The 26,976-nt window shown below is 37.0% G+C and overlaps 1 protein-coding gene across 2 annotated transcripts in view; it reads right to left on the bottom strand.

Annotated features, from left to right (window-relative positions):
* Window positions 1-23,798, bottom strand: part of SNX24 (sorting nexin 24) — an 81,772-nt gene extending 57,974 nt beyond the window's left edge. Inside the window, exon 1 of one of the 2 annotated variants that reach the window (XM_034409965.2) lies at window positions 23,534-23,798. In XM_034409965.2, coding sequence (XP_034265856.1) covers window positions 23,534-23,659 — 126 coding nt within the window. In that variant the 5' untranslated portion in view covers window positions 23,660-23,798. The remainder of the gene's footprint in view (window positions 1-23,533) is intronic. The other variant, XM_034409967.3, reaches the window with a different exon arrangement.
* Window positions 23,799-26,976: the final 3,178 nt, after the last annotated feature.

Raw genomic sequence — 26,976 nt, 5'->3', positions numbered from 1 at the left:
ACTGTTATACACGTTGGATATCCAAGTAAAAGCAATGACAACCCAACCTGGTAATTGATTCACTGTAGTGTAAAACTAATTAACCAGGTCAGTCTTAAAGTACATTTGTTAAGCTTTTGGGAAGAGGGGGAGAAGGGAATTGATAAGTAGAAATGTGAGCATTTGCAGTTCATAATGAAGTTGACAGTAATTACCCAGTTCTTTCACTCTTAATTGCATAACTTTGAATTAGGATTCAAAATAATTGTTGGAACATAAATTATACAAAATTGTAGAATTAATTTTTCATTGCATTGCAGGATCATCAGTCAAATAACTGTAACAAAATATAAAATGACTAATAAATCATCCGTTAAAAATAATATTTCCCAAGAAATTAACATGTATAAAAAACATAGGTTCTTGGGGAATTTCAAACAAACACATTACATTTAGACGAAATGTTTTTCTTAAATATATTTGTATATTTATTAGCGTTTTTCTTGGCACTGATTTTTATCATGATTCAGTCTTGATTAACATTTAATAAGAAATTATATGTTAACATAAAAACAGCTTTCCCCCCAAAAAACACATAGTTAGGAATATTCTGTCTACCTAATACCAACCGGCATATATTACAACATGGATATGTAGTTAATTCATTCCTGAAAGCACAGATTATATGACAGTTTCCAGGGAGTTGATCTTGAGAGCAGAGGCTTAGGGACCATACAGAGGAAGAGACTCACATATTTAGAAAAGGAGTAATCTTTCTAGGTAAGTCTTCAATAAATACATGAAGTGCTGTTCCATATTGGCACACATAGTTTTTTTGAGGGAAGAATTTTAAACAATAATTTTGCTAGAAATAGAAGGATTTAGACAGCAGTGATATTGACCATAAAGTAGCAAATATGACTTTTTAAATAGACATATAGTACATTGGATCATATAGGTTACTACCGTAGCATCATTAAAATTGCACTGTTCTGCAATAATGTTTCTAATATTTTTAGAGATGTACTACATTTTTATTGGAATGAATAAGTAAGTTTAAATTGTATTTATACTGGTTATATTGATTATATCATATATGTATGCATTATATTACACACACACGGAGACATGTATATGTGTGTATATATACGTATACATCAGGGGTGGGTTCTACTTACCTTTACTACCAGTTCGCAATGGGGCTGCGCGCGTGCTGTTCTGCGCAAGCGCAGAAGCATTTTGATGACGCCAGGGTCAATGGGCAGAACCTCCCGCCGGTTTTACTACCGGTTCTATAGAACCAGTGAGAACTGGGAGCAACCCACCACTGATATACATAATCAGTGTAAACACAATTTAAGCTTACTTATTCATTTCAGTAAATGTATTTGTAGTTGATAATTATACCAATCAATCATTTTTAAGAGAAACCAACTCTCATATTATTTATCACTGAATGATAGATCCTCTGCTTGGCTACAGTAATGAGTTTTACATGGAGCTGCCCTTGAATATCTAATTAAAGTGCAATCAGTTGAGAATATTCTGGCCTGGGTACTTAGGGGCACATCACAATACACTCACTTAACTACTTTGTGAGCAACACTGTCATCCTATAGGGTTCTGGGTACAATTCACGATTCCTCTTGTTACCCATAAAGCCCTTTATAACACAGGAATGAGTAATCTATTGGGCCATTTGTCTCCAGTTGTATCAGCTTGTCTCATTAGATCTGGAAGAGAAACTACTGCGAGCTGGGCAACTACATGAATACATACAGTAAATGGAGTAAGAGATAATGGGTCATGTAAATTAATGGTATGAAACAAAAAGGAAATAGGAAAGAAACAAAAGGAAACAAAGCAATATTTACTTTATATCAATACTATGTTTTACTTAGTTACTTTTACTGCTTTACCACATGTACTTTATCCAATTTCATATTCATTTCTTTTTTATTTCTCCTCATATAAAAATCATATAACGAATTGGACAGAAGTATGTCTTGATACACAGCCATTGTTTGCTACTTTTGACAATATTTATTTCCTATAACAGACTGTATACAACACCAGCATTTGCAATCTTAAAATTTCTTCATTTTTGAAGTTTATTAAGTGTTGCATCAAGGTATACAAATTTAGCTCCTTGCTCAAATTTTTTTGGGCTTTTACACAGAAATATTCCTTCAATTTTCTTTACTAAACACTACTTCTTTTGTATTTGATATATTTATTTTCAAAATTACAGTCATTAATGCATTATATGATCTATGTAACATTTGGTGTCAAAATTTGGATTCTTAGTCTATAATACAGGATTCTACTCTTAACACTACTGAACATGCTTAACACATTCAGAACTTTTTATCGCCCTTTTATTTTTCACCAATTCTCTCATTTCTTCATTGTAAATCAATCAATCAATTATAACAATAAATCTATTTTGCCATGCTTGGGTATTACATGTTAAACCCATTTATTCAAAAACAAATATCTTTTTGGTGTGTTGGTGACTTTTCACCTGATAGTATCGTTCTTATTCATACTTAGGTCTCTGAATAGCCCCAAACATTTTGTTGCAAACTCTCATGTTGTTCCCATTGATACAAATTTGTCATGAACAGAATAGTTTTATTGATTTATCTCATTTATATGGTCACTGATCCCATAGAAAGCAATTCTTAATTTACTAATTGTGTACCACAATTAGTAAAAAAGCAAATATATTAAATCTTCATTATAACAATAAAAAGTCTTTATCTGAAAAAAAATATTATAAAAATTTAAAATATACAAACCACACAAAAAGGAATAAAAATAAAAACCACACTGTAGTCATCTAAGAACATTTTCAGCTCCCTGAGATCCCCAGGTGATTTAGCCAGATCTTAAGGAATGATATATATTTTTCCTGACATGCATTTTGGCTGTCTGATAAATAATTAACCTACATCTTCACTTCCCAACGTGCATTTATCAGCTTCATTTTACAAGATCAGACAACTTTCATTCAGGATCTATTACCAACTTTCTCTTTTTTTTAGTTTCACAAACATTTAACAAATCTATCCCACCTCATTTAATTTATTTCATGTTCTTTACTATTTATTTGTCTTGTGCTGCAAGTCATAAGCTTTAATATGCTGTAGTCATCACCAGATGACTGATCTCTACTGCCCATTAAGACTTTGGTCAATCAAGATTTTCACATAAGCCTTTTTAACAAGACAAAGCTGTAGTCTAGTTTACATCTTCAGTCATAACCATGCAACATTTAGCATTCTCTGCTAAAGGTTTTAAAAAAAGGTCTTATCAGTCCTGGGAGATTTTGGCAAGTAGGCCACAAATACAATCAAAACCTTATTTCACTTAAGCAAGGGGATAAATTACAATATCCAAGTTAGAGATTACCTTGCAAGCTCTACTATCACCAACATCCTATTGACTTGAAGACAGATCTTGTATCCTGACATCACTCAGGATGCAGTTATTTCAATTATCTCAGAAGGATGGTTGAGGGACTATCTTTCAGGTTTGCAACATTTTGGAATCCTAGGCATCCCAGTCTAAAAAGACTCAAACTTGCACAATTTCAGCAATTTTTCATTTTGAAGCATCGGTTATATGTCTTGGAATCTGGTGGCATTGTGTTCATATCAGGGTGGATTTGATTTAAATCGAGTTGATTTAAATCACAATTTAAATCATGATTTAAATCACTAGTAAAAAGGCTTGATTTAAATCAACTCGATTTAAATCATAATTTTTAAAGAGCAACTGTCATCTCTGCTACTCCTTTGACCCACTGTTGACTCACCGATAGTTCCAGTGTTGCAGAATACACAGCCTCATGCTATATAACTAAGCTCCATTTCATGCTGAATAAACTAAATTATTTATGTATCTTAAATAGAAAACTATCTTACGATAGATTTTTACCCCAAAAGTTTTTTATTAAAATAAATTCGATTTAAATCAAAAAAATCCGATTTAAATAAAAAAAATCTGATTTTTTTGATTTTTTAAAAAAATCATTGATTTTTATCCACCCTGGTTCATATATATTGTGTTGTCAACTCTTGACTGAGTTCTTAAAAGTGTATGGGTTTGCATTTCTATGCAGCAAATCACGTATGTGATGCTGAATTAACTGGCCATTTTTAAAAATTCTGATAAAAGTCTCATCTTTTAACTGCTACATGGCAGGCAGATACAACATGGAACCTTCTCCAATCCCAACAATCCTGTAGATACAGCAATATTTTAACGAATAATGGGACAAGGTTATTTTAGAAGCTGAATTATCTCCTTAATTCTTAAAAGTTAAATATATTTCTTGCATTTCCCATGCAAAATCTTAAAAATAAAAAAATCCCTAAATTATGTCTGAATACATTTTCTTACATAAAGAAAAGTCTACACTATTCTGAATTTGCCTCTGTGCATGTTCGTATAGGAAAAATGCTTTAAAGAAAAGATACTCCAAAGCAAATAGTCCAGTAAAAAGAAATTCAGTAATCTTTTTGTGCAAACTCCATGGAGATTAAATATTACATTAAAGCTTTTTTAAAAAAGAAAAGTATAATTAAAATATTAAAATCCATACCAATTCAATATTCAATGATTAGTTGCTTCCTCAAAAACTCATTAACACATCCCTAAAACACTTCTTGATAAATCAACAGTAATTCAAAATATGATGAGTTTTCTGCTCTGACAGCTTTTATCTATAATTTTGAATGTTTCTTAGATGAAATAGCAAACATTAACACCTTTATGGTAATCGATTAATGTCAGCAGAATTTTAGAGAGCTATGCTACAGGCTCTAATATCACAGAAGTAATCAATTAAGGGAGTCAGTTAAAAATGATGCAAAGATCAGAGATGTCAACAGTAAAACAATCTCATTTTATGGTGTCAAAATCAGAGTAAAATATGGCATTTATTTTGTAACAAAGCTGAATTATTTTGCTAAGGTAGCCACACACCCACTTTTCTAGACAGTAACATCTATTTAACAACTATTAAATTACTGATTACATAAGAGAAATACTTGTTTTGAAAGATGTTTAAGTGATAGTGGGATACCATCTGTAATAAAATATTAAATATGTATTTTGGTCAAGATATCTGAAAACCTTTTGATCTATTCAGTTAATATTAATAGCAGAATTCTATACATTTCAAGAGAAAATTTACATTGAGGTTTATGAACTTCTTTTATACTGTATTTAGGGAAACAAGCAAACTCTTCGAGATCACAATGTAGACAGTTAATCAGAAAAAAAGAAATGTAACTAAACATGTGATTCTAACAAGAGTTTCCCTTTTTAATAAGTAGAAACTATGTCATATTCATTACTACATTACAATTGAAAATGTCAAAACTATTTAAAAGAAATGCTGAATTTCAGAAATGGGAATAACGAAGTCTTGAAATTTCTCAAGATTTGCCACAGCTGACATTGCATTTGTCAATACAAGCTTTTAGCAAAAGTACACACACAATGGTTTCATTTCCTTCACAATTATTTAAATAAGTACCATTCACATGAGGCCTCTGTTGCACAACACAGTAAGAGGCACAAAGTAAAGCAAGTTATATGCATTCTTTACTCCCAGAAGCAAACCATCAGAACCTATTAAAATTACCTCAAACTGATAGTACTAGAGACATGACAAATCACAGGCCAAGAGTCAGATACCAAAGAATGTGTATCAGAGCTTTGGGGCCAGGCCGATTTGCAAGCAAATGATATTGTATAGAGTTGGCATGCTCAGTGCATGACAAACTGATGCAATTTCAGCACTGTCGAAGAAATGGGGTGAGATTTCTGAGATGCTGGCCAGGCTTAGCTTAGAGAATTGTGCAGAGTTCCCAGATTTGAATCACTTGGGGCCTGAAAGGGCGTCCCTTGACAAGCCACAAATAATTACACTGCACTCTTTCCATTGTACCCTATTATTTTGTCCTTCTTATCTCTAGACTTTGAACACTTGTGAACAAGCAAGGTCGCCTCTTATTTTGACCACAGGATAGCAAAACATTGTTCTTTTCTGATATGATAAATAAAACGAAGGCCAAGAGACTAGCCATTTTTATCGGATCTATTTTCTACTTCTATAAGCAAAAGTAACTGGTGACCTGGGAAGAGGAGCTGAGACTAGAAATATTCATGGAAGTGGGTTCATGAGCTCTTCACTTAAGCGGGTTATTCAGCTATCTAGTAAACTGGGGGAAAAAGTGAGATTTTAGAAACAGGGCATTGAGTTCACAGCCCCCAACAGATAAAGCTATTGGGAGATTATTTTAGTTGAGTTCCCTTTTTAAACCAGCCAGTTTCGACAACTCAGATTACAAGTAATTCAAAAAGGTTGAGAATCTTGCTGTCAGTTTTTCTTAGGAAACCAGTAATCTGACTACTGAACACTGTGAAACATTTCCAGTAACTAACAGTGATCTCCAAAGGCAAGATATACCATACTGAAATTATTAACACAGAATTTAAAGTAACTTTCTGATAATTCCTGCAGTTCAGAATAATAGGAAAAGTCAAAACAAACTCAATAACCTTATTTTTCCTGTTTTCAAATAGAAACTCTATTCCCCCCTATTTTTGCTTTATAATCTATTTCTGATTTACTCCCAGTACTTTACAGGTATGTTAAGATTACAAATCTCAGAATTATGGGAACTGTAATACCAATGCTACCAGAAGATAAGATAATGAAAAGTTGGTTTGTTCTTTTGACTACAACCAACTGGTAAGCAAATTGTTTCAATAAAATCTAAGATTTGATGACACATTTTATATAAAATATTTCTTATTCTATTTCATGTTTACTGGTAATTTTTTTGAGTCCCACTAAATAGGCCAACATTACTTACAATGCATTCAGTCTATATAGTATTTTAAACCTAAACTAACATTTTGAAATATTTAGTGTATTATAAAATACAAGTCTTTGTTCATATCAAGTATGTACTGATATGCAAGGGTACACAACATGTGAAGTCTAATGCTATTTAATTCTAGCTTACATATCCATACCTGGATTCTTTTCCCACTTCTGTAAATGGAACTGCTTCACTATTAGCCTATGAGGAATTAGCTGAATGAATGTAGAACTAACAATGATGAGTTTATTTTGCTTGTATGCCCCCCCCCCCATTCCTGGGCATTATCTTTGTTGGGTCAGTTTAAAAGATAAGTGTGGTATTTAGATTGCATGATTAATCATGCCTTAGTTTTGAGGCCAAATTCCAAAGAACTGAAGGAGTAGTGTATCCTGAAATATTTTTTATGTTTTGCAAATAGTTTTGAAAACATCTGTATATTGCTTGATCATGGAAAATTAAGCTATATAATTTATTTACACTTCATCATTATCTGTCCTCAGGACTCAAGTTTCAATTTCCACTGAGATTCATTTACAAGCACAGAAGCACTATTTTACATCTAAGGTTTGGAATTATTCTGTTTTACAAAATTATTGTTCCTTAAAGTCAGCAGGAAAATGCTGAATAAAAAAATAATATACACACACAAAAAATCTAAGTAACATGAAAATGTTAATCTACTACTAATCTATTTGTTTCATAGAGTAGATAATATAATTCAATACACTAGTAACAGAATTAGCATCCTGGATCAAAAGTTTATGAAAAACAAATATCTACAGTCAGGTCCAGAAATATTGGGATATCGACACAATTCTAACATCTTTGGCTCTATACACCACCACAATGGAGTTGGAATGAAACAAACACAATGTGTGTTAACTGCAGACTGTCAGCTTTAATTTGAGGGTCTGTACATCCAACTCAGGTGAACGGTGTAGGACTTAACAGCAGTTTGTATATGTGCCTCCCACTTGTTAAGGGACCAAAAGTAATGGGACAATTGGCTTCTCAACTGTTCCATGGCCAGGTGTGTGATATTCCCTCATTACCCCAATTACAATGTGCAGATAAAAGGCCCAGAGTTCATTTCAAGTGTGCTATTTGCATTTGGAATCTGTTGCTGTCAACTCTCAAGATGAGATCCAAAGAGCTGTCACTTCAGTGAAGCAAGCCATCATTAGGCTGAAGAAACAAACCAAACCCATCAGAGAGATAGCAAGAACATTAGGCATGGCCAAAACAACTGTTTGAAACATTCTCAAAAAGAAGGAATGCACCGGTGAGCTCAGCAACACCAAAAGACCCGGGAGAACACGGAAAACAAGTGTGGTGGATGACCGAAGAATTATTTCCCTGGTGAAGAAAACACCCTTCACAACAGTTGGCTCAAAAAATAAAAAGAACAAAACAGTACCACTTCGAGAATGCTAACAAATCGGGCAGGTGGCTGGCCTATAAATTAAAAAAGGAAAATGAAAAAGGGACAATTCAGATACTAGAAGACGCTGAGGGAAATCTTTTAAACAAAGAAGAAGACAAATTGGAAAGGGCGAGAGAGTATTACGAATCCCTATACAAAGAAGAGGAGGCCTCGGAAGAAAAAATAGACCAATATCTGGCAAATGCGGAGCTCCCACAAATAACAGAGGAAGAAAAGGAGATGCTAAACGCTAAGATAACAATTGAAGAATTTAAAAAGGCTCTCTCCAAACTCAAAAACAACAAATTGCCAGGCCCAGACGGATTCCCAGGAGAAATATACAAAAAATTTGAAGAAATCCTACAACCTAAATTAATGGAAATTTTCAATGAGGTTTTGATGGGCGCAAAAATTCCTGATTCGTGGAGGGAAGCACATGTTACACTCCTGCCGAAAGAGGGTGCCGACCAAAAAAAATTCCAAAATTACAGACCGATTTCACTTTTAAACTCTGATTACAAGCTATTCATGTGTATAATGGCAGAAAGAATCAAAAAAATATTAAATAATTGGATTCATAAAGATCAAAATGGTTTTCTCCCGGGGCGACAAATTAGGGATAATTTGAGAATGATATTAGATACTTTAGAATATTACGAAGAACACCCAGAAAAGCAGTTGGCCTTAGTTTTCTTGGATGCCCAAAAGGCATTCGACAATTTAAATTGGAACTTTATGACCAAGCAAATTAAAATAATGGGATTCGGGGAAAACTTTGAAAAGACGATAAAGACTATCTACGACAATCAGAGGGCGAGCATTCTAGTTAATGGAGATAGGACAAGAACATTTCAAATTAAGAAGGGAGTAAGGCAGGGCTGCCCTCTGTCACCACTATTATTCATTCTGGCTCTAGAAGTTCTGCTACGTAAGATTAGAAATAACAAAGAAATCAAAGGCCTAAAAATTAGAAAAGAGATCTATAAAACGCAAGCCTTTGCGGATGATGTGGCACTAATACTAGAAGACCCATTAACATCTGGACAAAAAGTATTAGAGGAATTGGGTAAATATGGCGAGATGGCTGGCTTTAAATTGAACAAATCTAAAACTAAAATACTAACTAAGAATGTAACTGAGGCGCAGAAGAAAGAGATAGAAGGAACTTTGGGCCTACAGGTTGTCACAAAAATAAAATACTTAGGAATTTGGCTAACCAAAAGGTGTTCATCTCTGAAAGAAGATAATTATACTCCATTAATTAATAAATTAAAACAAGATTTGGATAGATGGAAAAAGATTAAATTGTCACTTATAGGCAAAATCGCGGCAATCAAGATGAACATCCTCCCCAAGATCTTATTTTTATACCAAAACTTACCAGTGATCTTAGAGAAAATTTTTTTCCTAGAATTAAATAAGATCACGAGGGATTTCGTTTGGGAAGGAAAAAAATCGAGAATTTCACTCAAAATCTTACAGGAAAAAAGGAACGTGGGAGGATTTGGACTCCCGAATTGGGAAATGTATTATAGAGCAGCAAAGCTGATATGGATAAGGGAATGGATCACTTTGGAGAATAAGAGAATCTTAATGTTAGAAGGCCATGATTTACAGAGAGGGTGGCATGCGTATTTATGGGACAAAGATAAGAAAAAGAAAACCTACTTCCACAGGCATAAAATCAGGGACTCCCTAATACAAACGTGGGCGGGGATTAGACAGAGATATTATACAAAAGTCCCAAATTGGCTCTCTATGGTAGAGGCATTGATTTATCCCAACAGGTGGGGAATGGAGAAACTGTGCAGATACAAAGACATCCTCGACGGAGGGGGAAACCTTAAATCAAATGATGTCCTGAGAGACCAAGACATAATTTTAGATTGGTGGACTTACATGCAAATAAAATCAAGATACCAGAAAGACAAGGATGAATTTGGTTTAGAATTAGGATACAACGGATTAGACAAAATTCTGATGGGACCAGGAAAAAAAGCGTTGGCCAAGCTGTATAATTACTTATTAGATGAGGATAGAGATGAGGACATAATCAGAAACCAATTGAGAGCGTGGGAGAGAAATATCGGACATAGTTTGAACTTCAACGAATGGGAAGAGGCGTGGAATAAAAACTATAAATTAACTAGAGCAGCCACGTACAAGGAAAATCATTACAAAATGCTTCATAGGTGGCACTTAGCACCTGCAAGATTAGCACAGATGTTCCCCAATGTACACCCAAGCTGTTGGAAATGCGGTCATGGTCAGGGCACCTTCTTTCATATGTGGTGGACATGCCCCGAAGCCAAAAGATACTGGAGCAAAATTCAGAGATGGTTGAAAGACATACTCAAAGAAGAAATTGATTTGAACCCAGAAATATTTCTCCTGGGAATGGTAAAGAAAGGGCATGGAAAGGAAAAGGTCCACCTCCTAATACACATAACTACAGCTGCCAGACTGGCGTACGCTCAATACTGGAAAAAGAAAGACCTACCACCAGATGACCTTATAATTAGCAAAATATTAGAGTGTGCAGAGACAAGTAAATTAACATACGAGATAAGTGATGATGAAAACTCAGATTACGATATGATATGGGGAGGATGGTACGAATGGATAAATGATAGAATCAAGGAAGGAGTTAAAGGTGCGGAAATTAATTAGAAATGTATAGTATAAATGACACCAGATTTTTTTTTTCATGTATATATGTATAAACACTGCGAATCCGATGTCAAACAAAATTGCTATTATATTTTATTTGCCTTAAAAAAAAAAAAACCAATAAAGTATATATATATATAAAAAAATAATAATATACACACACAAAAAATCTAAGTAACATGAAAATGTTAATCTACTACTAATCTATTTGTTTCATAGAGTAGATAATATAATTCAATACACTAGTAACAGAATTAGCATCCTGGATCAAAAGTTTATGAAAAACAAATATCTACAGTCAGGTCCAGAAATATTGGGATATCGACACAATTCTAACATCTTTGGCTCTATACACCACCACAATGGAGTTGGAATGAAACAAACACAATGTGTGTTAACTGCAGACTGTCAGCTTTAATTTGAGGGTCTGTACATCCAACTCAGGTGAACGGTGTAGGACTTAACAGCAGTTTGTATATGTGCCTCCCACTTGTTAAGGGACCAAAAGTAATGGGACAATTGGCTTCTCAACTGTTCCATGGCCAGGTGTGTGATATTCCCTCATTACCCCAATTACAATGTGCAGATAAAAGGCCCAGAGTTCATTTCAAGTGTGCTATTTGCATTTGGAATCTGTTGCTGTCAACTCTCAAGATGAGATCCAAAGAGCTGTCACTTCAGTGAAGCAAGCCATCATTAGGCTGAAGAAACAAACCAAACCCATCAGAGAGATAGCAAGAACATTAGGCATGGCCAAAACAACTGTTTGAAACATTCTCAAAAAGAAGGAATGCACCGGTGAGCTCAGCAACACCAAAAGACCCGGGAGAACACGGAAAACAAGTGTGGTGGATGACCGAAGAATTATTTCCCTGGTGAAGAAAACACCCTTCACAACAGTTGGCCAGATCAAGAACACTCTCCAGGAGGTAAGTGTATGTGTGTCAAAGTCAACAGTCAAGAGAAGACTTCACCAGAGTGAATACAGAGGGTTCACCACAAGATGTAAACCATTGGTGAGCCTCAAAAACAGGAAGGCCAGATTAGAGTTTGCCAAACAACATCTAACAAAGTCTTCACAGTTCTGCAACAAGATCCTATGGACAGATGAGACCAAGATCAACTTGTACCAGAGTGATGGGAAGAGAAGAGTATGGAGAAGGAAAGGAACTGCTCATGATCCTAAGCATACCACCTCATCAGTGAAGCATGGTAGTGGTAGTGTCATGGCGTGGGCATGTATGGCTGCTAATGGAACTGGTTCTCTTGTATTTATTGATGATGTAACTGCTGACAAAAGCAGCAGGATGAATTCTGAAGTGTTTCGGGCAATATTATCTGCTCACATTCGGCCAAATGCTGCAGAACTCATTGGACGGCGCTTCACAGTGCAGATGGACAATGACCAAAGCATACTGCAAAAGCAACCAAAGAGTTTTTGAAGGGACAGAAGTGGAATGTTATGCAATGGCCAAGTCAATCACCTGACCTGAATCCCATTGAGCATGCATTTCACTTGCTGAAGACAAAACTGAAGGGAAAATGCCCCAAGAACAAGCAGGAACTGAAGACAGTTGCAGTAGAGGCCTGGCAGAGCATCACCAGGGATGAAACCAGTGTCTGGTGATGTCTATGCGTTCCAGACTTCAGGCTGTGATTGACTGCAAAGGATTTGCAACCAAGTATTAAGAAGGGAAAGTTTGATTTATGATTATTATTTTGTCCCATTACTTTTGGTCCCTTAACAAGTGGGAGGCACATATGCAAACTGCTGTAAGTCCTACACCGTTCACCTGAGTTGGATGTACATACCCTTAAATTAAAGCTGACAGTCTGCAGTTAAAGCACATTGTGTTTGTTTCATTCCAACTCCATTGTGGTAGTGTATAGAGCCAAAGATGTTAGAACTGTGTCGATGTCCCAATATTTCTGGACCTGACTGTACATTTAGCACAATAATTGCTAGTGTAACAGTGTGATCTTATATACAAACTCATATGGTATATAGCGTCTAAGACCTGCTATAGAAAGCACTGATAATTAAGAATGTCCTAATGAAATTATCTTTCAAGAGGAAGAGTTGCTAAAGAAGTTTATCCCATCAATTCATACAAAATTCTCACCATTTATAATTAGTTTGAATTCAGGCAGCATCTAAATTGAATTGAATGAAATAACACAGAGCATCCTTTCCAGGCAAGGAAATAATCAGTCATCTACTGTTTTTGAATTTGCTACCATGAATATGTTAAACTCAATAGTGCTTCTAACAGAATGTTTTGTATAGCTTTAACATGAATTTATTATAGATGAAATTCCAATTTTTTCAATTAAATATTCTGCTGCTGCTGCTGCTAAATGAAGCTGATACTTTTCCAGGATTAGAAAAATCTCCTGCTTGTCCTTGTAACTAAAAAAATTAAATCTAAAATTCAGGATAATTTTTCCAGTTTACTATCTCGGATACTTTCTCTTTAAACACACCAAAAGTAAAAGTTAAAGCTAGAGCAAGTTGCTAAATTATTTGCTTTAATGTTCACTCAATAATAATTTGAATTTACCATTGTACAGTACTAAAAAGGATTTTAGCTTCACTGTAGCAACTGAGGCAGATGGAATGAGATAACAGCCTGAGGTTCATTAATACTTCTGCAGCTTGTAACTTTTAAAATGTAGAAAGTTTATTTCTCTAACATACAGGCAATCCTCAATTTATGACCATAACTGAGCCTGGAATTACAGTCATAAGGTGTGGCAGTCCTAGGTCAAAGCATCACATTACCAGATCCAATTTATTTTACCTTTTTTATGGTGGTTGTTAAGCAAACACTATGGTTAATCAAATCAATTCTCCTCCTTGGGTGTTTTTTTTTGCCAGAACTGGAAGTAAATGCTGGAAAGTGGCAAAATGTGTCACAAATCATAGTGATGTGATTGCAGAATGCTGCAAATGGCCATAAAGATGAGTTGGTTGCCAAGTACCCAAAATGCAATGTGCACTCCGCAATAGTGGAGGATGTATGTATGACCACTATAGAGCAGGAGGGTCAGTCATAACTTCAAATGGCCATTAAATGACCGATCATAAGTTGAGGCCCTTGACTTTGAAAGTACTTTGGTCAGAGAGCACCTAAGTGATGCTAATTGAATCAACCAAGAGAGGCAGGTCTTCAGAAAAAAAAGCGGCAAACTTATTATGCCTTCCATTGATGGCCTGCATGAGCCAGAAAGAGGGCTGTGAAAATATCTACAGACCCCTTGCATCCTGGACATAAACGGTTTCAACTTCTACCCTCAAAATGATGCTATAGGGCACTGCACACCAGAACAACTAGACCAGTGGTTCTCAACCTTCCTAATGCTGCGACCCTTTAATACAGTTCCTCATGTTGTAGTGACCTCCAACAATAAAATTATTTCTAAAACCATTGAAAATATGTGTTTTCCAATGGTCTTAGGCGACCCCTGTGAAAGGGTCATTCGACCCCCAAAGGGATCCCGACCCACAGGTTGAGAACCACTGAACTAGACACAAGGACAGTCCCCCGCCTCATGCCATCACTCCGCTAAACAACTAATTCCCACAAAATATCAAACTATCTAAACAGGAAGTATTACCATCATTATGTTCATCTTCCCTATTACCTATCTCCTTATCTTCTTGTGACTATAACTTTGTTGCTTGCATCTTACGATTTATATTGTTTACTTAGTATCCAGTATGATTTATTTAGTATCCATGACTATCACTAAGTGTTGATCTAATGTTTTATGATGAATGTGTTTTTACAATGATTATGATAATGATCTATCACTATTGTTGTATGTACACTGAGAGCTTATGCACCAGAGACAAATTTCTTGGGTGTCTAATTACACTTGGCCAATAATGAATTCTAATTCTAATTCTTTGCTATCTTGTACTATCTCAGTCACACCAAGAGAGTCAGTTTAGTCATTATTGGCCAAAATGAAGCCTACCAAATAAACATTCTCTGACCCATTATGAAGGGTTTTCACAGCTTTCTAATTCAGATTTGGAAAAATTTTCCTTTCATATAAAAAAATAGTAATATAAGTAGAAGCTATGTTATTATGTAGAAACTGATTGACCTTACTGGTCCATCAATTCCTTTTAATACTGTAATTCATACAATTTCTCCACTGTATTGAACACCACTAATTCTGTTTACGTCATTTGTTTAGCAGCAGACCACAGTTTTGCTAACTCTGTTCATGTTCTTATTCTGACAATACACAGAATAAAAAAAACATTTTATTCAGAATTAAGTGGTAAAAACAGGAAGCTTACAGGACTATAAGTATTATGAGAAGCATTAATGTCATTGCTATGCATTTTTACAACAAGGATTGACCTTTGGGCTATCTGGTCTGTTTCCTTTCCCATAGAGTACTGACTCTGCTTTTGTCTGGTTCATAGTATTATTTCGATGATAAACGCTGGTTCTTCCCCAAAAGATATGGAGACTTTAAAAAGAGTTCATAGAAGAGCAACAAACATGGCCCATCACTGGAGGCTTTTAAGAAGAGACTGGACAGCCAGTCCAGTCAGAAATAGTATAGGTCTCCTGCGAGAGAAGGGGTTGGACTAAATAACCTCCAAGGTCCCTTATCACTCTCTCACTGTTATAATTACTGTTACTGTTAAAAAGCTTCTAAGTATTTACATATAAAAATTTAAACATAACTGTTACTATTTGGAAAATTTGCTATAAATGTATTGTAAAACAATGTGCAGGAAAAGAAATACAAATCAATCTATCATTGTTTGAAATGTTCATGAATATCTTATGATGCAGATAGGTAGTATAACATGTAAATAGATACCAAGAATTACAAATAAGATATAATAGCATCTAATAGTATTAGAATATACTTGGATACTATGTAAAGCACATGTAGGTTACATAACTAAAGTAATAACATTAGCACTAAAATCGATATAGTGTGATCCTAAACAACATTAAAAGTAGATTCTACTCATCTTAATGAATTTCTCAACCACAGAACCTAAGAAAATTCATTTGAATGCAGGAAGAAAGAAAAAAACCAAGTCAGCTGGAATGAAATTTGTTTACATGTTATAAAAACAATTTTCCTAATCAATATATACTTACAGCTATCTTATTGATTATTTCCCCACATAATCAAGCTCCTTACTTTAAGATTATGAATGGAATGATGAGGAGACATTGGATTTCATTTTTCTCCTGTTTGAAGCTCCATTACAACATATGAATATTTGTCTGCATGACTTTTAAACTGTGCTTTTAAATAATACTTTTATTACCAAAACAAAAATAATGTTTTATACTGGAAATTTTATTTAAAGACAGCTACATATTTTCAAGAAATTACCTATGTCAACTATATGGTAAGGTCCAACATTTAAAGCAGTAAGCTATATCTGTGCAGTGCAGAGATGGGTTTCAGCAGGTTCTGACCAGTTCTGGAGAATGGGTAGCAGAAATTTGAGTAGTTCGGAGAACCAGTAGTAAAAATTCTGACTGCCCCCCCCATCTATTCTCTGCTTCCCAAGTCCCAGCTGATCAGGAGAAAATGGGAATTTTGCAGTAACCTTCCTCTAGATTGGGGAGGGAATGGAGATTTTACAGTATCCTTCCCCTGCCCACCAAGCCACGCCCACCAAGCCATGTCACACCCACCAAGCCACACCCACCGAACCGGTAGTAAAATATTTGAAACCCACCACTGGTGCAGTGTGAATATCTACTGCAGAATTCAAAATGAATATTGAATTTTTTTTCAGGCCCCAAAATAGACCTTCATTTTGGGACAGGGAAACCTGTCAATTCTCATTCTCTCTCTTTCTCTTTCTCTCATGTGGTGGTTGTGTGCATTTATACATGTATGTTCATGCATATTCACTCAATACATCGATTTGCATGCATTTTTCTAAGCGATATGTTTTTCTTAGTACAGCCTAAAAAACCTGCATATATGCCCTGCTGGATTATTGTGTATTTGAAACATTCATTCTTTTAAACAACATATATTTCAGTTATATTTAGAGCAGATTTTTTACCTCAATGACTATATTATTAATAAAATAATTGGTATTCATAATTGCAGTCTTCAAGGGATAGAATTTAAGTAGTTTTGCTAACTAAAAAATTTAAAATAAGCCAAATACGTAGTGATTTGTCTTTTACTACCAATATCAAACCTGTATTTTTTCTACTCTGCTCTATGTATTGCTTCATTCACTGAAGAACTTAATGAACTAGCCCAAACATTTCAAAATTAAAAGAAGAGAAAGTTAATATTTTATATTATGTACCACTTCTATGTTAATAATTCAGAGGACTGCCACAAAAGAAAAAAAAACACATTCCAAACACTTTTAAAGATATTTTGTTATTAATCTGTACATGATGTTCCATTAAACTGTGAAGAGCTACACTTACTTTATAATTAAGTATAATTAACTTATCTTTATGAGACAAGACAAGTGGCAAGAGTAGGCCTAAGGATGCGTAAACTTATCTTTCTAAAAAGTGTTTTACGAAAGCATTACATGAAGGCTATTTTAAAAGTTTAGAGGATGAGGGGGAGAACTTAATTAAGAACACTCTAAGCCTGTCAGTCAAATATGCCCTTTGCACTTTGATCTACTTAAACACATGTCACCTTGACCTATAACATACCAATAAATGTTTCTGATCAATATGAATCAAGCACAAATTAATTTATTCAGGTGGCTTCCTCATACTGGAATCAACATTAGAAATCTAACTAGTATTTGCTCTTCTATCATCGGCAAAAGAATCATACTTAAATGATAACAAGTGCTCATGGGTGTCATTTTAAAGTTAAATTGTTCCCCAAGGATATGTTCACAAAATGTCTACATTTAAAGGTTATTCACTACCAAATTATGAACAACTGTTGCATTTTTAAGCAGAGAAATCAATAGTTTGGAGATCTACTCATCAATTTAAAGTGTTAGTAAAAAGTTTAAATGTTGACAAGCATGAATTGAAGAAAATATATCACTGAGCAATCTTTCCACATACAATAGATATTTAATTTCCTTAGAAAGTATGAAAATCCCACTGTCAAATGAAAAGGCACCAAAACCACTTCTCTAAAAAGTTATATTGCTGCAATGATACTGAAAATGCCCAGAATTAGCTTTTCTTTTCTTTTCTTTTCTTTTCTTTTTTTTTTGGTTCAATAAAAATGATAGAAAGTAGTGCACTCATATCTTATACATATACTGCACATTGTTTTTAAATTTTGTGTTAAATTTCATTATCAAACAATGATAGACTGATAAATAAAGAATAGCGTGAAATGGATGAAGATTTAAAAAGGCACCAGGCTAGCTAACAATCAGGAGTCTGTAAATTCTAGTTCTGCCTTAGACATGCAAGGCAGTTGGGTGACTTTAGGACAGTCATTCTCTGTCAACCCAATTCACCTCACAGAGTTGTTGTGGGGAAATTAGGAGGAGTACTAGAACTACTACCGGTAGATATGTTTCCCACCTTGATTTATTTATAAAAACAAAAGTGGGTTAAAAAATAACTCCACTAACAAAAATAATGAGATGAGAGTGTTGAATGCATGTTACTAAATTTGGAAAATATTTAACTGTGATTTTCCTGTAAAGTTAGTTTCAACTCAAGGAAATCAGCCAATAGTTCTGACAAGTCCTCTATTTGGGAACTCAAATCTACCATTCCCAGAAATGTTAATGTCATGTAGTAAAGAAAAGGCTAGTTAATGTTATTTTATTTTAATGAAAATTTATGTTATCCTTCTATCACAAAGACTAACAATAACTGAAACTAGTGCAAAATTAAGAATGTGTAGGAAAAAAGTACAGTAAGTTTTTCTTACTGTACAAAGCAGACGAATACCAAAGCAGACGAGGAAATTATCAAATGAAATTTACACTTATGTGAGAAACAAATGTTTTCCTAAACAATAGAGCTATTAAGCCTATGATCTGAGATGGCATCCCAAAAGTACAAAAAACTGGCTTTTCCATGCCACTTTGGTTTTCTAGCCCAGATCTGGTAGTTTTATAAATAGGAAGTTCTTAACCAACTAATGAAAGATTACTGGAGAAAGTGCTGGTGTAGCTTCCTGAGACACAAAGGTCCAGAGTTTAAATGTAGCCACTGAGTACCCCTTTCTATTGTCTTCATCAATCATGCCTCTGCCAAGAGAACAGTCTTTTCATCAGATTTTAGGGTTGAGAATACTGTAATAAATAAATGTTAGGGAACATAATATGAAAAGATCTCAAGCTATCCTAGAACTAAAGCATTCAAGAGGTAACTAGAGCTAGTCCTCAACTTACAACCACAATTGAGCCCAACATTTCTGTTGCTAAGTGAAACATTTGTTAAGTGAATTTTGCCCCATTTCATGACCTATCTTGCCACAGATGTTAAGTGAATCAATGCAGTTGTTAAGTTAGTAACACGGTTGTTAAGTGAATCTGGCTTCTCCATTGACTTTGCTTGTAAGAAGGTTGCAAAAACTAATCACTTGACCCCGGTACACTGCAACTGTCAGAAATGTGAGTCAATTATCAAGTGTTCGAATTTTGATCCTATGACCATGGGAATGCTGCAACAGTTTTATGTGCGAAAAATAGTCATGTCGCTTTTTTCAGTGCCGTTGTAACTTTGATCGGTCACTAAATGAACTGTTGTAAGTAAAGGACTATCTGTACTGTAACCTTGAACTGTGTCCCAAGTCAGGCAAAGCGAACTAGAGCAAGATCCATAATAATCAGTGGAGTTGTACGTTATGGTTCCATTTCAAACATTTGCCCATCAGCATTCTTCATTTATTATTATTATTATTATTATTATTATTATTATTATTATTATTATTATTATTATTATTAATAATAATAATAATAATAATAATAATAATAATAATAATAATAATAATAATAATAATAATAATAATAATAATAATTTATTTATTTATTTTGTATAGCACCCTTCTCCTGAAGGACTCAGGGCAGTGAACAGGCAGCAGATAAAATACAGAAAATACAAAAATTAAAACAATATTAAAAACCAATTAAATTAATTTGGCCCACAGTTAAAACACCCCCATATTAAAAACCCATAATTAAGCAATTTAAAATTAAAACAATTTAAAATTATGGTCAGGTCAGCCCACCTTGATGAAACAAAAACATCTTTAAGGCACGGCAGAAAGTGCGCAGATCCGGGATCCGCCGTATCTCTGGGGGCAACTCCTTCCAGAGGGTCGGTGCCCCCACAGAGAAGGCTCTCCCCCTGGGGGCCACCAGCCAACATTGTTTGGTCGATGGAACCCTGAGGAGCCCCTCTCTGTGGGAGTCTACTGGTCAGTGGGAGGCTACTAGCGGCAGAAGGCGGTCTCGTAAATACCCGGGCCCTAAGCCATGGAGCTCTCTAAAGGTGGTAACCAATACCTTGAAGCGCACCCAGAAGACCACTGGGAGCCAGTGCAGCTTGCGCAGAAGAGGTGTTACATGGGAGCGTCGAGTCGTCCCCATCACCACCCGCGCGGCCGCATTCTGGACCAGTTGGAGCCTCCTGGTGTTCCTCAAGGGGAGCCCCATGTAGAGAGCATTATAGTAGTCCAAGCGGGATGTGACGAGGACATGAGTGACCATGCGTAAGGCATCACGATCCAGAAAAGGACGCAACTGGTGGATCAGGCGAACCTGAGAAAAAGCTCCCCTGGCCACAGCCGTCATATACTCTTCCAAAGACAGCCGTGTATCCAGGAGGACACCCAAGTTGCGAGCCCTCTCTGTGGTGGCCAACAACTCACCCCCAAAAGTCAGCGATGGTACCAACTGACTATATTGGGATGCCGGAAGCCACAGCCACTCGGTCTTGGACAGGTTGAGCCTGAGCCTGTTTCTCCCCATCCAGATCCGCACGGCCTCCAGGCACCAGGACATCACATCAAGGGCATCATTGGGGTGGTCCGGGGTGGAGATGTACAGCTGAGTATCATCAGCGTACAGATGACACTTCACCCCGAAACCACGGATGATCTTACCCAGCGGCTTCACATAAATGTCGAACAGAAGGGGTGAGAGAACCGACCCTTGCTGCACCCCACACACAAGGTGCCTCGAGGTCGATCTCTGCCCCCGTCAACACGAACTGCAACTGGTCGGAGAGGAAGGAGGAGAACCACCGCAAACCGGTGTCCTCTATCCCCAACCCCTCCAGTCGGCGCAGCATGATACCATGGTCGATGGTATCAAAAGCCGCCGAGAGGTCTAATAGGACCAGGACAGAGGAACAACCCACGTCCTGGGCCCTCCAGGGATCATCCACCAACGTGACCAATGCCGTTTCCATGCTGTGCCCAGGCATGAAACCCGACTGGAATGGATCTAGATAAATCGTTTCCTCCAGGAACCGGGGAAACTGTCGCGCCACCACACTCTCAACAACCTTCACCACAAAACGAAAGTTGGAGACAGGATGATAATTTGCTAATACAGCCGGGTCCAGGGAAGGCTTGTTGAGGAGGGCCCTCACCACCGCCTCCTTCAATCTAGGAGGAGGAGTAGCCTCCTACTCCTTCAATCTAGAGTAGACCAACTATATTTTCCAAATAGAAACCCCAAGTAATGTGTGTTGCACCTATCCAGTTTAACTTAACTAAGGCAGAGGCAGGTCTAATTAATCAAGAATGGCTGCATTCTATGTATCATTGCCTTAAATTAAGTAAAGGCACTTCTACCTTCAGACAAGCCCCAAATGCAAAGCAGAATCCAGAAGTATCCAAAAGGAAATTTGATTTTTTGAGATTAAGCACCCCATCCAAACTGACTCAGTTCCTATTGGCTCCTCATAAGCAACACCTCTATCTTGTTTGAATTATATATACAATTTAATTCATATTCTTTATGAATGAGTGAGATCCTCCCCACCCCCCATTTAAAGTCAGGTTCAACAGCTTGTCTCTAGCATCAGCTCACATATTGCAGAGACAAGTGAAGAATGGAAGTTAATTCTAGTTTTGGTCAATTTGGGATAGTAAAAAAGTTTCAATCTATATTTAACTCATGATTTGTGAGGAACCACACAGCAGAATTGGTATTTGTTAGTTGGACATTTGGCAGGAACTGATGTTGGACAACAGCATTTAATAATTAGGCTACAGGTTAAAGGTAAAGGTAAAAGTTCCCCTCGCACATATGTGCTAGTCGTTCGGGACTCTAAGGGGCGGTGATAATCTCCGTTTCAAAGCCAAAGAGCCAGCGCTGACCAAAGACGTCTCCATGGTGATGTGGCCGGCATGACAAAACGTCAAAGGTGCACGGAACGCCGTTACCTTCCCACCAAAGGTGGTCCCTATTTTTCTACTTGCATTTTTTATGTGCTTTCAAACTGCTAGGTTGGCAGAAGCTGGGACAAGTAATGGGAGCTCACCCCATTACGTGGCACTAGGGATTCGAAACACTGAACTGCCGACCTTTCGATCGACAAGCTCAGCATCTTAGCCACTGAGCCACCGCGTCCCAGGCTGCAGGTTAAGCAACCCTAAATGTTTTACTCTGACAAAAATCTAATCACTGCTTCTTCACTTAAGAGAAAGAGCTACAACTTTAAAACAGACACATGCACTCCACTGTGTGGAGCAAGGGCCAAAAATATCAGGTCATACTTCAATTAGTAGACTTTGGAGGACTCCAGACAAGAGAAAAAAGCTTTTTTGTTTCCATAAATGCAGTTTGTATCTGCTTTGATACCCGCTGCCTTTTGTGTTGCATTACATATCTCTAAGGAACATTTCACACATGCTCCAAGATAAATTGCCCTAAGACCTGGAATTTTAAAATCAAGAATAAAATCTGATCTAAATCTTCCATCATAGCCCACTGAGAATGCCCTCAGGTCTTCAGGTAGCAATGATATAGAATGACAAGTTCAAATGGGAACCCAACCATTCACGAGATTTACACTATAATCAAAATATGTTTATGAATTAAGCCAAATATAGGTGTCCCAGGGTAATGTTGCAGGATCCAATGTGGATCGGTCACCAGAGGTTTTGTCTTCCGACCTTTCCGACTGATGCTGGAGCCCATCCTCAGAGAACTTCTGTCTAGCAGCGTGTGCACTTTGGGCTATTTTGTGTGTGGTGTGTGGCTTTTCAGTTGTCTAACGCACAACCAGGCACCATATGAATACCACACACAAAATAGTCCAAAGCGCACACTCTGCTAGAGAGAAGTTCCCCTAGGATGGGCTCAAGCACGAGTCCCAAAGCACGCAAGAGCAAACCTCTGGTCCCGGTGACCGATCCCGACTGGATCCTGCAAAATAAATTTAGCACTAAAATCCTTGTCGGAAACCTGGCTGCTAGCCCAACGCACCAGCCCTGCAAATCCCTTCTATTCAGGAGCACTGCCTGCGCGCGCGTCTCGGGGAGAAGCCAAGCGAACGCCCGGCCCCGAGCTGTACCATCCCATCCTCTGCAGGGGGAAAGAGGGGGAGTCATTAGCTCTTTCGCCTTGCCCACCACTCACCGTGTAGCCCCTTTCCAATTCGCTCTCCTCGTAGCGGAACGAAGGGATAAAAACCTCCATGGTACGGTCGGTGCGCGAGCGCAGCCCCTGGACGGATTCGCCACGGTGGGTGGGGGGGAGGGGCATTCGTGGAAAGGATAGGCAAGGGAAAGAAGAGCGGGGGGGGGCTCTACGTCCCCCGGGCAGCGCAAAGCCTGGCGGAAGGAGCCGTGGGGCCAGTGAAAATCACATGACTGGCAAGGGCAACCTTTTTTTCTATCTCTATGGGAACGGCAGTCTCCGCTCCTCCCCCACGTGATTCCTGGTGCAAAATGGACTGGGAGAGGGAGGAGGAGGAGGAGGAGGAGGAGGAGTGTGAGGGTGCCTTCGCTACTCCCAGCTCTCCTGGTCTTGGGCGATAGGGAGGGCGTCCTGCGCGCCAGGGGAAATGTTATCTTTTCTCCTGCTGGAGGCTGTGATAGTTTCGGCAGCAGTTGCCACAGGCATATTCATACTTTCATTAAAGCGGTTGCAGCAATGTGGGAGAAGGACAGCCCTTAGGTGCCTCCGCCCCTGCTTAATTGTAAATTGACGCATTAGGCAGCACTGAGCAAGGGCAACGCCTTTTTTGGAATGCGCAATCTGAACTGTCACCCAATAGTAACGTTAAGAGATAGGCTAGCTAGACTGTAAACAGAAGGAAGAAAGGGGGAAAAAGTACAGTGGCGGCAAGTTTGTAAAATAAAACGCGAATTGTCTTACTTAGAGAACGGTTGTTAGATCGCAAAAGATGCGCACTTGACATGCTTAGAAATTTCAGACTCCTCGATTCTTTAGGCTCATATTCTTTTATGCCTTCTGAACTCCAATATTGATCTCTAATGAGATACAAACTTTTTTTTCTCTCCTATATAAAGGGTTAATTTATATGAGGCTAAATACATATGAAATAAGATTGTTGTGTACAATCTGAAATTCTGTTTTTGCTGCTACAGACAGCACAGTACAGTTGTGGGAGAAAATGTAACTCTCAAGATTTTAAATTTCATGGCATTACAGTAGGATAGGTCTTTACAGATTAAGATATCCATAGACGTGCCTAACATCTTAAGCCAATTCAAAAATGTGTTTAGAAGCTGCATTTATAACATGTATAATACACTATATTTCAAGGAAATTTGAGATGGCATTTAAATACCTTGACTGGGCTCAGCCTAAGTGCTGATCATATCCTAAGCACAGAGAAAGACCTGGACAAACTTGTCTGGCTAAGCAAGATTGAATGGATTACCACCCAAACCAACCATTGTGTAGGCTAGACTGAGAAGTAGAAAAAGTATTTGAGAGGAAGAGAATGGCAAATCATTCCTGGTATTGATGCCAGGAAAACTCCATGGGTATTAGAACTTGAACTTAGGAATTGAACTCAGTTGAGAGACTTTTTTCCCTCTTTAATGTTGATCATGTTAGCATAAAAAAAAAAACCACCTTTCAGAAAAGATGTTAATGATTAACTTTCAGTGACCAAATTTTTATCTTCCTGTCAAATATGTATTTCATGTGAAATGAACCATTCTTCCTAAAGCTATTCTATTAAAATAAAAGCTGCTAAATACAGCTCTATGAAAATATGTTCCTTTTTAAATTTTCTGAATGTTGCATTATCTTCACTACAGAATATTATCAGAGCTGTATTTTAGTTCTGTTGATACAAGATTCTCAAGGGAATAAATAATGCCAGAGTTTAGTGCTTATTTGATAAGTAAGGTCTCAAACATTGATTTAATCACAGATGAGATGGCTGACCTGGCATGTATTACTGAGACCTGGCTGGGTCCAAAGGTTGGGATGGCTGTTTCAGATATGTGCCCAGCTGGGTTTCGGGTATGGCATTAGCGGAGATTCCAGGGCCGGGGATGTGGTTATTGTCATCTGAGAGTGTCTTAAGACTTTCAGGGGAGCTGCTCCTCAGGCTGATAGATATGAAGCCCTTTCAGTCAAGATTCAGAACTGGATATTGAATGGAAATGGCATTTGTTGCACTTTTGAATGATCTATAGTGGGAGCAGGATGGAGGTTATGCATTCATTGCTCTGCTTGATCTTTTAATGCCCTTCAGTACATTGACCATGGTATGAAAAGTTCCACTTTTGAATCGCCAGTCCACATCATGTTCCTACAGAAGTCATCCAAGTGGTTTTGGCAAAATTTGAGAGAAGCATCAATTATCTTAGGCACCTACAGGATTCATCTTATACTTTTTCATGAGTCTCATTTTAGCAGTGCTTTTCTGAACTCTTTCGTGTAGGACAGTATTATTTATTTTTATTTTATTATTTGTTTCCATTTCTATACCACCCTTCTCCAATAGGACTCAGGGCGGTGAACAGCCAGAGTAAAAAACAGAACATACAAAATTTAAAAAACAGTTTAAAATGATTAAATATTTTTGGCCGTAATTTAAAAACTACCCAATTTAAAATCAGTTTAAAATTTAAAATAGTAGGCCTACAGATAGTAGGCCTACAGATTCCAAAATGTTATTCTGGAGGTATTATTTCCTGGATTATTATGCTGTATTCTTGAAGTGATTTTGACAGAATGTGATTTTTCAGAAAGCATTGTTTTTGCCTTAAATCTCTATTCCAAGTGATATCTGGACTAGTTTAGTGGAGTCCTAACGTTTTCACTTATTTCCAAATTTCTTTTGGACGAGAAATAATGTACATTGAGAACTTCACTGTGATGAGAGGAGCTAAAGTTTGTTAAGAGTTATATAAGATCAATCAAAATCAGCCCATTTATTTAATTAAATTCTCACAAAATTGGCTCTAGTTTTTCCTTTGAGTTGATTGAAAGCAGGGTGGGATAGAGATTACTGTACTTTTTCACACGAACATACCACATATTTGATGGCTTTGTTTATGAATAAGCACCAAATTTTATTTGTTTACTTAGATTCCCTTTATACAGTATATTAGTATGACTTTCATGAAACTCTGGTAAATGAGTAATGGTGATATTCAAAGTCCCCTGCTGCATTGGATTCACTGAGTTCAGAGTCTATTCTCCCAGTGGCCAATCAACTGCCCAAGGAAGCATACAAATCTCCCAGCAATAAGCCTTCAGACAGTCACACTGACATCAAGGCTAATAGCCACTGATCCCCATGTCTTCCATGAATAGGTCTAACCATTTTTGAAACAAACTAAGCTGCTAGCCAGCCCTGTATCTTGTGGTAGTAAATTCAAAGTTTGATTACATGTGGTATAACTCTGACCTCATTAATTTGCATGAATAGTTAGGTTTTTTGGCACCAATGTGCATCATTTTACACTTGTTCACATTGAATGATATCTGCTATTTTGATATCCAGTCCCTTAATGTGTGGAAATCCCTTTTGGAGCTCATATTGTTTTACCATTCCAAACAATTTAATGCCATCAACAATCTTGGCTATTCCA

This window comes from Pantherophis guttatus, chromosome 2 (assembly GCF_059756535.1).
Source record: "Pantherophis guttatus breed Tessera chromosome 2, ASM5975653v1, whole genome shotgun sequence".
Lineage (NCBI taxonomy): Eukaryota > Metazoa > Chordata > Lepidosauria > Squamata > Colubridae > Pantherophis > Pantherophis guttatus.
This window is presented reverse-complemented; position numbering and strand designations above follow the sequence as displayed.